The 13,011-nt window shown below is 41.4% G+C and overlaps 4 protein-coding genes and 1 non-coding gene across 6 annotated transcripts; 3 read left to right on the forward strand and 2 right to left on the reverse strand.

Annotated features, from left to right (window-relative positions):
* The first annotated feature begins 459 nt into the window (after window positions 1–459).
* On the forward strand, window positions 460–3,141 carry LOC126590524 (uncharacterized). Its single transcript, XM_050255970.1, has 2 exons — window positions 460–1,484; window positions 2,537–3,141. Exons 1-2 carry the CDS (start codon window positions 702–704, stop codon window positions 2,750–2,752), a joined length of 999 nt encoding a protein of 332 aa, XP_050111927.1. The 5' UTR covers window positions 460–701; the 3' UTR covers window positions 2,753–3,141.
* Window positions 3,142–3,957: 816 nt separating this feature from the next.
* Window positions 3,958–6,652, reverse strand: LOC126590525 (probable protein phosphatase 2C 26). 2 transcript variants are annotated; one of them, XM_050255971.1, is made up of 11 exons: window positions 6,409–6,651; window positions 6,274–6,325; window positions 5,790–5,869; window positions 5,531–5,612; window positions 5,353–5,423; window positions 5,184–5,263; window positions 5,001–5,098; window positions 4,679–4,802; window positions 4,494–4,576; window positions 4,343–4,391; window positions 3,958–4,257 (listed from the first exon to the last, which is right to left on the reverse strand). In XM_050255971.1, exons 1-11 carry the CDS (start codon window positions 6,555–6,557, stop codon window positions 4,205–4,207), a joined length of 921 nt encoding a protein of 306 aa, XP_050111928.1. In that variant the 5' UTR covers window positions 6,558–6,651; the 3' UTR covers window positions 3,958–4,204. The 2 variants fall into 2 exon arrangements, 1 of the variants encoding a protein (XP_050111928.1); XR_007612087.1 differs by having other exon boundaries at window positions 4,236–4,257; window positions 4,494–4,571; window positions 6,409–6,652.
* Window positions 6,653–8,014: 1,362 nt separating this feature from the next.
* Window positions 8,015–8,085, forward strand: TRNAG-GCC (transfer RNA glycine (anticodon GCC)). Its single transcript has one exon. It is a non-coding gene; the product is annotated as a tRNA-Gly (tRNA).
* A 33-nt stretch (window positions 8,086–8,118) lies between these two features.
* LOC126590548 (uncharacterized) lies at window positions 8,119–8,920 on the forward strand. The gene is made up of 2 exons (XM_050255996.1): window positions 8,119–8,219; window positions 8,307–8,920. The coding sequence occupies exons 1-2, from the start codon at window positions 8,186–8,188 to the stop codon at window positions 8,804–8,806; spliced, it is 534 nt and encodes a 177-aa protein (XP_050111953.1). The 5' UTR covers window positions 8,119–8,185; the 3' UTR covers window positions 8,807–8,920.
* Window positions 8,870–12,530, reverse strand: LOC126590547 (uncharacterized). The gene is made up of 10 exons (XM_050255995.1): window positions 12,156–12,530; window positions 11,245–11,330; window positions 11,058–11,124; window positions 10,714–10,856; window positions 10,233–10,281; window positions 10,001–10,138; window positions 9,826–9,906; window positions 9,554–9,730; window positions 9,387–9,473; window positions 8,870–9,290 (listed from the first exon to the last, which is right to left on the reverse strand). The coding sequence occupies exons 1-10, from the start codon at window positions 12,426–12,428 to the stop codon at window positions 9,228–9,230; spliced, it is 1,164 nt and encodes a 387-aa protein (XP_050111952.1). The 5' UTR covers window positions 12,429–12,530; the 3' UTR covers window positions 8,870–9,227.
* Between the last annotated feature and the right edge of the window lie 481 nt (window positions 12,531–13,011).

The following is a 13,011-nucleotide window of genomic DNA, read 5'->3' on the forward strand; positions in this document are numbered from 1 at the left end:
GCCAATCTTTTATAGAGGATTTCACTATATCTCATGGGCATCAAGTCTTTCAAAAAGCAAACTTTGTTGCTGATGTCTTCATCAATTTAGAATATAATGTTAGTACTTGTGATAGAGAATTCTCTATTTAATATCATTTACTTGTATACAAAAAAATCTGTGTATAATGCAAAGAGTTAACGTTCTTAACCACTTTAACTGCACAACCTCCTTTGCTGCTAAACTTCCTCGTTTGTACAGGATGGTGCTCGTCGCATTGACTAAGGAAAGAGGCAGAACCTAGTTATATATGGGCCTAAAACAGAAACAAATGAAAAGAAGCCCATTGGGCCTTAAAACCAAAAACATAACTTTTGAAAAATCTTAATTGCTCTCCACGAATTCGGGAGAAAAATCTATTTTCTTTCTTTTTTACTAAATTAATAAATAAATTGAAATCCCAATTCTTTGGAACCCTAATTACCCAATCACTTATTTTATATTGGATCCCAACTTGACTTTTCCTTGTCGTTGACTCTTTCAATCCACACCCTCCCCTTCAGCTCTCAGACACTATTAAATCCAAAAGATGCAACCTTCAACCTCTCTTGTTTGATTCAGAAACCCCTGTTTATGAAGATCATCCAAATCCGACCCGAACCCATCTCCAGAACCCTACTTCCCGACGACCCATCTCGCCGCCCGCCGCCTTCTCCCTCCCCATGGCCACCGACGCCACCGCCAAGTTCCAAAACCAGGACTTTCACCAGGTTCCGAAGCCCCAGGATTACCTCCCAACCCCCACCGTCTCGCCCCACGACGGTCTCCACTTTTGGCAGTTCATGATCGCCGGTTCGATTGCTGGCATGGTCGAACACATGGCTATGTTCCCGGTCGACACCGTTAAAACCCATATGCAAGCTCTCGGGTCGTGCCCGATTAAGTCCGTTGGACTCCGGCAGGCCCTTCGGTCAATTTTGAAGTCCGAGGGCCCTGCCGGGCTCTACCGCGGGATTGGGGCTATGGGACTCGGCGCGGGCCCGGCACACGCCGTCTACTTCTCGGTGTACGAGATGAGCAAGAAGTATTTCTCGGGCGGGAACCCGAACAACCCGGCTGCCCACGCGATTTCCGGCGTGTTCGCAACGGTGTCGAGTGACGCTGTTTTTACCCCGATGGATATGGTGAAGCAGAGGTTGCAGCTGGGGACTAATTTGCACAGCCCGTACAAGGGGGTGTGGGATTGTGTGCGGAAGGTGTTCAAGGAAGATGGGTTTAGGGCGTTTTACGCTTCCTACAGGACGACTGTGTTGATGAATGCGCCGTACACGGCGGTGCATTTCGCGACGTACGAGGCGGCAAAGAGGGCTTTGAATGAGATTTCGCCCGAGCATGCGGATGACGAGAGGTTGATTGTTCATGCCACTGCTGGTGCTGCAGCCGGGGGGTTGGCTGCGGTGGTCACTACGCCGCTTGATGTGGTGAAAACGCAATTACAGTGTCAGGTATAGTAACTTCTGGCTTTCCCATATTCAGATTAACTTGTTGGTGTTAGTTTTTAGTTTGATTTAAATACATTCTGATGCAACTGATAACCTTTCAATTTCATCATACAATCAATCACTTTGATACCGCTTAGTTACACATCCACGCTACTAGGTTCAACGATGCAATTGATACCCTTTAGTTCTAGACACTGATTGCTCTGCCCTGTAATCTTTCCGATTCCTGGCATCTACTAATGATGTTGCATAGCGATAAGCTGATAATTCTGTTTGTTGGTTTCCGCAAAGTTTGTCTCCGATGGAATCCTAGGTTATTGTTACTTGGACTGGCTGTTTGTGCTTGTGTTTTTCTTTTTCTTATGTAAAGAAATAATATGGGGCAGAGAGACCAAGTAAAAAATCGATAGGTTTTTTTGCGTTTGACAGAGTAATGGAGCAGAAAGAAGTAATAAGTGTTGTACTTGGTTTTTATAAGTGTCGTCCTTCTTTTCTGTGGTTCAGTGATTGTCTCTCTTGAAAGCGGGATTCTGTGTCATACTCAAGTTTAGTTAGTCTGGTTGGACAATCTATTAAGAGTCTGAACGTAATTTTTTATGTAAGCAGATTGGTGTATAGCCGACCCCACTTAGTGGGAAAAGGCTTTGTTGTTGTTGTTGTTGTAAGCAGATTGGTGTGGGACTAGATCCTCTGCTAGAGTAACAAACAATCCATCTTTCTCGCTCTCGCTCTTTCTCCCAATCAATCATGAGGGGCAGTTCCGGTCTACGATTTATGGGTGGTCGTTTTAGTGCTTTGCCATAGGATAAGGAAGGTCCTCGCTCAAGACTTTACGAATGACTGATAAACCATAGGATTTAGTTGTAATGGAATTACTACATCCGATGCTTCATATACCTGGTTGTAATGGTATTACTATATCCGATGATTCACACACCTTTAGTTATAATGGTATTACTAGGCATTGGATGATTTGAGTGAAGGTTTAAATACTCATCTGAATGCAAACCTGCCTGAAGCTTTGCTGCTTTTCTTAACATGGATTTGTTGTGCAGGGTATTTGCGGATGTGACAGATTTAAAAGTGGTTCGATTACTGATGTTATTCAAACAATTGTGAGAAAGGATGGGTACAAAGGTCTTCTTAGGGGATGGGCTCCAAGAACGCTTTTCCATGCCCCAGCTGCTGCCATCTGCTGGTCCACATATGAAGCCTCAAAAACCTTCTTCCAAGATCTCAATGGCAGTCGTAACAGTGGAACTATAACCTGAAGGGACTTTTAAAGACAAGTGAGATTTTTTTCGTTTCAATAGCGATACATCTTCAGCCTGTATAATTGACGATCTGAGTTGCTGCACACGAAGGATAGTAAGCAAGTCAATCAGAAGTTTTCATACCTGACTCCAGTCTATTTTATGGGCAGTAGTAGTCGGTAAGTTGGAGTGTGGGTTAAATTTATTTGTACTTTTACCATTGTTGTTTGTTTCAAGTAGTTTTTTCTTTCCCGTCTCAGATTTTGTTCTAATAAACGTAGAAATCAAATGTTTTTGTTCATTCGTCAGATTCTGTGCTACATGAATGAGACCCTTTGGAATCCTTTTCATCATTGGGTTTCTTGGTGATGTATGAATCAATCAGTCAATCATAAAGTTTTGAATTATATTCCATCTCGCAAATAATTTTCGCGCATGTTGTTGATTTTTGCTTCGGTACCTAGGATTTATTTTGCAAAAGAACGGAGAGTTGGATGGAGACCTCAATCATAGAATACCAGCTGGATGGATGAAGTGGAAGAATGCATCCGGCGTGTTGTGTGACCGTCGTATGCCACTAAAGCTCAAGGGAAAATTTGATAGGATGGTAATAAGGCTGGCAATGCTTTATGGCACAGAATATTGTGCGGTGAAGTATCAACACTTACATAGAATGAGTGCAGCAGTGATGAGAATACTTTGTTGGATGTGTAGGCACACGAGCAAGGATAAGATTATGAATGAGGATATCCGAGGTAAAGTAGGAATAGTCGAAATTGAAGGAAAGATGAGAGAAAATCGGTTATGGTGGTTTGAACATGTGAAACGAAGGTCTACTGACGTTCCGGTTAGAAGATGCGATTAAGGGATAGAGGTTCAATGTTGAAGGGGTAAAGGAATACCTAGGAAGACTTTGGAAGAGACTCTAAGAGTACTTGCATTTAATGGAAGACGTGATACAGAACCGAGCGTAATAGCGTTCTAAAATTCATATGGCCGACCTCACTTAGTGGGAAAAAGCTTTGTTGTTGTTGTTGTTGTTGTTGATTTCTACTTTGTATTTGAGCCGTGTTGGTCCTGCTTTTCAAGACACTTTCTCCTCAGAAATTCAAGTGTTTCTCGGAAAAGTACTTTTAACTCTTTAAATAACCCAGAAGTACTTTTGAGTATTTGAAGCTTCTAGTAATTTGAAAAGCATTTCCAAACAAACGTTGACACAAAAGTTTCACTTGGACTGTTGATCTTTATTTTGAAGAATCCATGGCATTGTACTATTAAAACAGATGAGAAATTCAGACAATAGCTAGAACTTAATAGCAGTGAGGACTTTTGTACACAAATATGAAGAGATGACTTTCAATCAGTTGCCGTAAAACCGGATGAAAATTGCCGAAAAACTATAGCCCGGCTACCCGGAAAAGGGAACGTTTGTATTTGAAGTTTGAATCTCTTGGAGAAGACCAAAATGCTTCATAAGCTTACAACCTGACCAACAATCACAGTGATATCATCTGGCTTTCCACCTGCACAACAGAAAACTCAGGTCAGCCAAGAGATCAACGAATAACGGGGCCTTGTCGTCATAGTATAAAACCGGATAGGCCGTGCCTGTAAGCTTCATTCCGAGAATCTTCTTCCACAAAGGAGGCTCGAAACCCTGAAAGGTGTTACGGAGGAAGGAAATCAATACGTAATCATGTTTTCGTCGAGAGAAAGTATTATGATTTCGAAGTTGGTCAAGTCGGATCGATGATTTTACCTTTGATCTAGCCTCCATGGAGTAGGGAGAATCGAAGTTTGAATCCAACGAATGATTGTTTGCCAAATTAGCTAATGCCTTTGCTAGCAATAAGATCAATTTCAGTTAGAAAGGACATAAGTTCTGTGCTGACTTAGTTACTAATTAATTCCCGGTCACGTTTGTTTGATTTCGGAAACACATACCAGCCTCAGCAACGTCTCTGTATCCGGTCACTGTCGAAACAATTTCATGGTCGAAAACATTGTCAAAAAGTCCGTCCGAGCCCATAACTATGGTGTCTCCTTCCATCATCTCAACATTGGAAACCTGCAATCGGAGTGGAGCACTCGAAAGTCTTACGACCATTTTGTTTCAATGCAGAGAGCAACTAGAGGAGATATAAAAACCCGCGAGACATTTGTGTACGTGTGTGTGCAGTTGATTCGAAGTAGGACTCGGGACTGAAAGTTTAGAAAGACTAGAAATGTAGACAGTAATCGCGTAAGGTTGGAGCGGTGTAAATACCATCGCATCCTGATACGTTTGGCCAACAATCTCTGAACTAAGTTGGTATGGACAATCGAAATAGTGTTCTTGTGGAGATGTGGAAAATTTGATTTTACCTGCAAGTCAAGTCACAGCTACATGTCACTTGAAAATAAACTGAGAGTTGATCAGAACTTGCGCGAAGAAAGCGTGAACTATTACCTTCACGAATAACCCTTAATCCGCAATCCCCAACATTCGCGATTTTCAGAATCCCGTCCCTCTCCAGCATGGCAATCATTCTAATCAGCATAGGAAAGCTGAGGTAAGAATCTCTTGAACAAATATGGCAACTATAGCGAAGTTCTCTTGAATGAAATGATGATCTTACACCGTAGCAGAACCTATCGAAGAGGTATAAGCGTGTGCTTTTCCTATCAGAATCCGAGGATCGTTGTTCACCTGCTACGTAGGTGACATGCATGGTTCTTAGCGAACACGAAATATGCAGAGACTCAAAAATCTACATAACAATAGTGAAAGTGCTACTTGGTTTAGAGAGAAACTACCTCCACATCTCCCACAAAATTTGAGGCATTGGTCATCAATTCTTTCGGGAACAATGAAGGATCTACATCCTGTTCAGCCCAACTGCCAAGCCAAATAACAAGAAGATCACAAATTCCGAAATCAAGGAACGACTTACAGCGTCGATGCAGAAAAACATCTGAATTATGTGTCCACTCCTTGGAGTTTATTAAACCAGTTTCCCTGGATTCCTTGTTCTCTTTTTTTTTTGAATCGTAAAACGCTGTTTGAGAACCTTACCCGGAGACACCATCAGCAACAGCAAGAACTCCCCCATTGTAGCTGCTCACAAAGAAAGCATCTTCCCCACCTTTTTCAACCTTTTTCACCCACAGAGACTTGCAAAGGTTAAAAAAAAAGACCGGGAATTTCTTAAAGAAACTTAATGCTTTCCACAAATAAACTTACAAAGTATGAGTTGACATGCGTGCCGTTTGGTGTCTAGGATTGAAATGATTTTGGTAACAGACTAGACTCGATGTACGTTTGAAGGTAGAAGATGGATTAGACAAGAAGGCCGCTTACCCCTTACAATCACCGCAAAAACAGTAGAATTGTGAGGGATAAGTTTCCTTCATGACGAATCCATCTCTGCCTTCAAAGGAAGTAAAATTTGGAAGTAAAACCATTCCGTACTTCGATCCAATGAGTTATACAATCCAATCCAATCCAATTCAATCCTAGACACCAAGCGAGGCCACATGGTTTGCGAGCTTGCACTAACCTTGTTGGGATGTGGAATAAGATAAGTTCCAACAGAGAAACACAGCTCTGGCCTACATATTTTTATCAGAAGCTCAAACAGTTAACTCGAAGAATTCGACTGAAACGATAAGGAAAATCTCAGAATTGGGCTCACCGAAATGGTTTGAGTTCCGACGAAGCAGCTGAGCAGGATAGCAATCTTTTCTTCTTCCAAGTTTCATCAGTGAGTGATAGAGCAGAGGAAATGGAGTGAATAAGCGGGTGAGACTTCGGAATTGAGGCCCGGAATATGGGAACTGCCATTTCCCGCTTCCCCTCTCCCTCCCTCACCCACCTGCCGGGCAAGCTTGTAGGAGAGCTCAAATGTGTGGCTTAAAGTTGAAACTTCAGCCACAAACACAAAGCTTCTTTATTTGCACTTCCACAACAAGTAAGCAATCAGGGCCCATATGTGGCTGTTTCTAGTAAGCGCTTCTCAGCAAAAGTGCTTTTATGAACTTACCTCCCCAATTAAAATCCAAGTGGAAGAGAAATTACTTTTTGTAGGACAATACATGTCTCCGTTGTATAGGTGCGTCTCATTGTCCACCTAGTTGTGATTAACGTATATTTTAACGTATACGTATTGTTATCTTTTCTTTGTTGGGTATAAAATTTAAAAGCATAATTGTTCTTTATCTCATTTGTCATTTAAAAAACATGTCTAGCAAAAATACAAAAAAAGAATAATAATAATTTGAAGATTTTTGGTCATTCATATGTATTAGGTAAATGAAGGATCATTGTGAGGATATTAGTTAATAGTTATTATCAAAACCGTTAATTTGTTTCATACTTCTTCCACGAAGCACTTAAGAGCAAGTCCACCCCTAAGGACTTTGTGCTAGCACCCAGCGCATTTATCCACTCAAGTGAACAGTAATAGACCCCAGTGAACAATAATAAACCAAAGCATCTCCACCCCTAACAAAAAATAGCCTAGTCCATTTTATTAAAATATTATTATTTTTTATTATAAAATAATAATTTTATTTTTAATTTCTGAATTTATAAAAAATAAAATAATAATAATAATAATAATATCTAAATTTATTAAAAAATTTATGTATTTTTTAAAAGTGAAATTCTTAATTTTTGGGAGAAAAAACGTGGACCGTTGATCTGTGATCAGAATGTCCATTTTAAAAGTCAAATTTAATTTTTTTTTACCGTTGGAAATCCAACGGTCTACAAAAACTAGCCGTTGGAAATCCAACGGCATACATTTCGCCATGTCGCCGACCCAGGGGTGGGGTGTGAGTGCGCCTACTAGGTGGGCCTAACCTCTGAACGTCTGTCGGCTACTCGCCATAAAGGCCGCGTGAAAGGCACACGCCAACCCAATTGCCTGGTTCCTTGCTTAGTCAAATTTGGGCTGGCCTGGAGACCAGCTTGGGCTGCGTCCCAGGCAAAGGGCTGGAGTGGATTGACTGGCTCCCAGCCTGATTTTTGTACTTTGTGCTGGGCTATTCCACCTCTGGTTGACTTGCTCTAAAGGGTTTTTTCATAATTTACTTGCATTTTCATTAAGGATTAGTTCCAAAATTATTTTTACCAAAAACATTTTTAATTATGCTAAAAGCACTTCCAAACGAACCAATCCACGATAAAAGGACTGGTTACAAAATTTCTGTCATAGACTATAAGCCTTGCTGGTTATAAACTGAGAAAGCAGCTAAAACAATTATATTTTCAGACTTCTCCTCTCAAATTCCAACAAGGCACCAGTGGTCTAGTGGTAGAATAGTACCCTGCCACGGTACAGACCCGGGTTCGATTCCCGGCTGGTGCATCCTTTTTCCTTTTTTTGGTTCTTCACATATATAGAGTTTCCCCAAAACGAGCTTCTCACACTTCTCGGATGTTTGGTTCTCTCCACCGCTGAAACGACGATGAACGCCGCAGCTCCTCCTGATTTCATCCAAGGTTTCGTATTTCCCACATTTCTCTTCCTTATTTTTTCAATTCGTTTTCTCTACTCATCGATTATTGATATGTGCATTGTGATTCCAGTCACAGACTACCAGAACGGAAGCGATTCCGACACCAACATCGACGACGACGATGCAGCCGCCGCCGAGTTCTACCAGCCAGTCTCCGCCGTCGATTCCGAAGATGACGAAGACCAGATCGGAAACGACGCCGCTCCGATCCACTCCCAGCTGCACTCCAACGGCGTCACTGTCAATCAGGTCGAGGGGGGAATCTCGTTTCTCCAGCTAAACGACGACGTCGGGCGCAATGATCACTTGAACAGCAGTAGGGATGGCGAAGCGGAAGAAGAAGAAGAAGTGGAGGAGGAGGAGGCTTCCGATTCGGCGATCATGAGGGCGTTCAGAGAAGACGAGAGTCGCAGAAACGCGCCGCTGACGGCGGAGAACGCGACGAGGGTCAGAGAGGCCATGCGTGGAATTTCATTCGCCGGAACTCCTCCGCATTGGGCGGAGCTGATCGCCGAGAACAACTGGATGGACCGCCTTCACGGGCTCGGACAATCTTCGTCCCGGAGCTAAAACAGTTTAATTGTATTCTCTCTTTTTTATCTGTTTGGAGTGGACTGCAAATTTTCAAATATGTTGGGTGTAAAATATAATTTCAATAATATTAATATCCAGCAATTCACATAATTCTGGGGAAATCTTCCAAAAAAACCAAATCTTCCACCTTATTATGCACTTCTAATTCTGATTAATTAATAAAAGCAGGTTACAATTAGGAAGCAACAAACTTTATTATACCAAAAACAGGATTTCTAATAGCCTAACATAACTCTAAACACTAGTAAATTCCGGGAAAGTTGGGAAGTACAACCGCGACTGCCGCCCCTGCTCTCCACTGCCGCCAACATCCGCCAGGTGCCGCCATTAGCAAATCTATTACTTTACATGGTAACGGGATGCTGTTGATGTAGAAGTGCAGTGGCGAAGGCCTTTCTCAAGCGGCAATGTTCTCAATGTCAGCACTTCTCTCCATTCTCTTCACAATGCCGGCTATAACCTGATACATGATCCAACCACAAACTTAGAAGCGAAGAAATTGAGCACCCTACGATGAAATTGAAATTCTATTGGTGTTCTGTATAGTCTTGTGTACCTTTCCGGGGCCCAATTCGTAACTCTTCTTCAGCCCCTTGCCGAGCAGAGTCGTGACAGTTGTTTCCCATTGAACAGGAGAAGTCACCTGTCAGTTTGAGTTTAGGTCTAGATCAGTAATCTTGCTCGTGTGACGTGATAGGGAGGAGAAAGTTCTAGATAGCTTACCTGACGAGCCAATATCTTCTTAATTGTCTCAGGATCTGAATGTGGCTGTGCGTCAACGTTGGAGATAACTGGTATTCTTGGTGTTCTGATCTGTGTTTCTGCCAACTTGGCTTCCAATCTTGACACGGCCGGTTCCATAAAACTAGTGTGGAAAGCGCCAGCAACAGCTAGACGCACCTGAGCGTAATGGAACAGGGGAGAAGTGGGTTCTTCATCAATCGTTAATAGAAGAAGAATGGAATTGCATCTAAGTAGGAAATGAAGAATGGTACCGTCATTCGGGCCTTGAATGACTTTGCCTTAGCTTCTACTGCTTCAATTCCTTTCACACCACCAGATACAGCATAATTTCCCTACCACAACAAAATCGTGTCGTGGTCAATACTTTTGTTAAAAAACACTAAAGATGCAATCACCTAGTTAGGGTTACTAAGTTGAAGTTCTTACAGTGCATAGATAATTTGCAATCTGAACTTTGTCAGCGTCATCAACTTCTGCATTGGCTGCATCACACAACTGTTGCACCTTGTCTGAGTCCAACCCGATGACACTGACCATGGCACTTTTGGCAGCATCGGCAGCTGCCTGAAGTAAGTCGTAAAAAGGAAGCATGTTAGTGTAACAGACTATGAGCCTAGTCCCTCCAGGAACATGAATCGACACACGACCAAAAAATTACCTGCATGGCTTCTCCCCTCAGTTTGACCAGCTTGAGCCCATCCTCAAAGCTTTACATATTGAACCAAGTCGACCAACAAAAGATTAGTACAAGAAGATAGCCACCACTGAAGATCAGACAAATGTACTAAATCTGCTTTCATGTCTACTACGACTACATTAAGATTAATCTCCTATCTTAAACCAAGTACTAGGTGAGCAATGAAAGGGATGCTTCCTCTCCCTCATATTACAAACATGGAAACGCGGCATAAAAGTTGAATCATGTATAAACTCTTCCTCCCTCCCCCATAACAGGAGATCGTGAAATTAACAAAGTTTTTGTTTAGTATGTATTCGTGAATTGAACCGAGCGCAATTGTGTTCAAGGAATCATACAGCTGACCCCACTTAGTGGGAAAAGGCTTTGTTGTTGTTGTTGTTGTATGTATTCGTGAATACAATTGCAATTGCAGCATATGTTGCTCAGTTCGAAGACTCACCTGAATGACTCAGCAAATGCTAGAGCAGTATATTCTCCCAAACTTAGGCCGCATGTGACATCAACTGAATCAATGATCAGCTGACCTCCATCACGTGCACGTAGTAACTCAACAGCGGCTAGACTTGTGACGTAAATAGCAGGCTGCAAATTAGTAGTAGTGCATACTTATCAATGACTCGCAAGAAAACCTCATTCTCGAACATTTGACATAGAAGAGCATAAATGTTGTATCCCGATCCCGAAAATCACTGACTATAAGGTGCACATTTGAAACATTTCATGGAGGAACAACAGTCCTATTTCTGTAGAACTAAACTACCGAACAAGTAACAAAGCACATACCTGGCTTATAACAGTTGAATCTAGCTTCTCTTTTGGTCCATTGATACAAACATCCAAAAGATCAAACCTGCACACAACGTAGACATTAAATCACTCCCAAAAGCCAATTTTCTGTTAAATGAAAGAAGATAACTACATCTGATTCGGAGCTAAGCTAAAATTAACGAACAACTCTATCTAAAGTTACCCTAAAATATCGTTTGCTTTCTTGTATAACTCTGCTGCAGCAGGAACACTTTGAGCTTCCTTTCCCATTCCAACTGCTTGTGCACCCTGAGTTGCAAACACAGTAGAACATTAACAATCTAACAGAATGAAGCTCAACCCGAAATTCAAAGTCACTATCTTTAGCACCATAACATGATGAAATTCCAATCAAACACATAGGGCTCGTTTGGGACTGCTTATGCAGGAAGTACTTCTACTTGTAAGCTCTTTTGTAAGAAGCGAATGTATTAAAAGCATGTCAAGAAATTTATCAAAATTCCAAGTGCTTACCAAAACACTTTCATGGCCATAAGCACTTTTGAGTTTTTCTGCAAAACAATGTCAAAAGCACTTTTGGCTCTTTTGTAAGTAGCCAGTCCTTTGAATTATAGCCCAAATTACAAACTTTTCATGTCAAACTAGCATTCAAATTTTGAATTCAATTCCTAAAGTTTCATGGTGAAATTCAGAACTCTCTATCTTTAGCACCATAACATGATGAAACTCCAAACGAACAAACACGCGTGGCCTGTCCGGGTAGGAAGTACTTCTACTCATAAGCGCTTCTGCAAGAAGCACTTCTAGCAGAAGAATGTCAATATATATATATATATATATATATATATATATATATATATATATATATATATATAGATTCCAAGTCCTCCTTGGAAAAGCCCTGCACTAAAAAGTACTTTTATGCTCCATAATCACTTTTGAACTATTCAATTACTAACCCAAATTACAATTTTTCCAAAATTACAAAGTTTTCATATCAAACTAGCATTCAAATTTTGAATTCAATTCCCAAATTAGACTGACTATTGAGCAGCAGAGTAACGACATTGTTCACATTAAACAAATCAAATGGCAGATGGGCAACAAACTCACTTGGCCAGGAAAGAGGAAAGCAGAGGAGGGCTTGTAATCGGCGAACAAGGCGTCGCTTTGCAGAGTCTGCGATCCGACGGAGGCGGCCATGGAAACTCTAGATCGCCCGAGGTTTCGGACGCCGAGCTGGGCTCCGGCACCATTCCGGAGCCCCGAGAAGGAGGAGGAGTTGAGAGAAATGGAAGAGGGGAGGGAGATGTAGGCGGCCATGGTGGCGAGTGACGTGCGTAGGATAAGAGGTTGGTGGAGGTTAAGCCTGAGGGAGGTGTGCATATAAGAAAGTGTAGGCGGATTGAGTGATATTGTGCGCGGAGGGTGTCGAGGTTAGCGGAGTTTACAAAGGTAGACGTTGGATATGGCCAATTGGCCATCAAAACCAAGAAAACACAGTCCAACTGCTTTTTTTATCTTGTTTTTATCATCAGAGATTCATTTAATTGTTACCATTACTATCGACACGTAGAGATGATTAAACAATCTTAAAATCAAATGAATTTTTTTCGATGTGATCTTTATATGGATCAAGAGAATAAACGGTTAAAACTATTACATGTGTACTATAAAATGATGTCATGTTGTCATGCAATGTAAGAAAAGTATTAAACATAAAATTGCTATTCATACTCATATTAAGGTTTTTAGTTTCGGATTGATTAATCCCATAGGTTTTAGGTTGTAATAAGTCTCTAATTTGGGCTCCATATCGTAAGCAATCAACACCGTAAACCAAAAAGAAATCAAAGTTCTATAAAATTGAGCATAAGTGAGATTTTTGTAGCCTTTAATAAAGACAAGGGTGCATATTTGCGGAACCGGATCTCCTCCGGATCCAAATAAACTAAGTCTAAGGATCAAA

This window comes from Malus sylvestris, chromosome 11 (assembly GCF_916048215.2).
Source record: "Malus sylvestris chromosome 11, drMalSylv7.2, whole genome shotgun sequence".
In the NCBI taxonomy this organism is placed as follows: Eukaryota; Viridiplantae; Streptophyta; class Magnoliopsida; order Rosales; family Rosaceae; genus Malus; species Malus sylvestris.

Coding starts and splice junctions, on each gene's coding strand:
- LOC126590524 (XM_050255970.1), top strand. CDS start 702: ATGGCCACCGACGCCACCGCCAAGTTCCAAAACCAGGACTTTCACCAG. Junction 1,485..2,536: donor AAACGCAATTACAGTGTCAG/GTATAGTAACTT, acceptor TTTGTTGTGCAG/GGTATTTGCGGATGTGACAG.
- LOC126590525 (XM_050255971.1), bottom strand. CDS start 6,557: ATGGCAGTTCCCATATTCCGGGCCTCAATTCCGAAGTCTCACCCGCTT. Junction 6,326..6,408: donor TCGGAACTCAAACCATTTCG/GTGAGCCCAATT, acceptor AAAAATATGTAG/GCCAGAGCTGTGTTTCTCTG. Junction 4,577..4,678: donor CAGAGACGTTGCTGAGGCTG/GTATGTGTTTCC, acceptor TCTTATTGCTAG/CAAAGGCATTAGCTAATTTG.
- LOC126590548 (XM_050255996.1), top strand. CDS start 8,186: ATGAACGCCGCAGCTCCTCCTGATTTCATCCAAG. Junction 8,220..8,306: donor TCCTCCTGATTTCATCCAAG/GTTTCGTATTTC, acceptor TTGTGATTCCAG/TCACAGACTACCAGAACGGA.
- LOC126590547 (XM_050255995.1), bottom strand. CDS start 12,428: ATGCACACCTCCCTCAGGCTTAACCTCCACCAACCTCTTATCCTACGC. Junction 11,125..11,244: donor AAAGCAAACGATATTTTAGG/GTAACTTTAGAT, acceptor CGTTGTGTGCAG/GTTTGATCTTTTGGATGTTT. Junction 10,857..11,057: donor ATTCAACTGTTATAAGCCAG/GTATGTGCTTTG, acceptor ACTAATTTGCAG/CCTGCTATTTACGTCACAAG.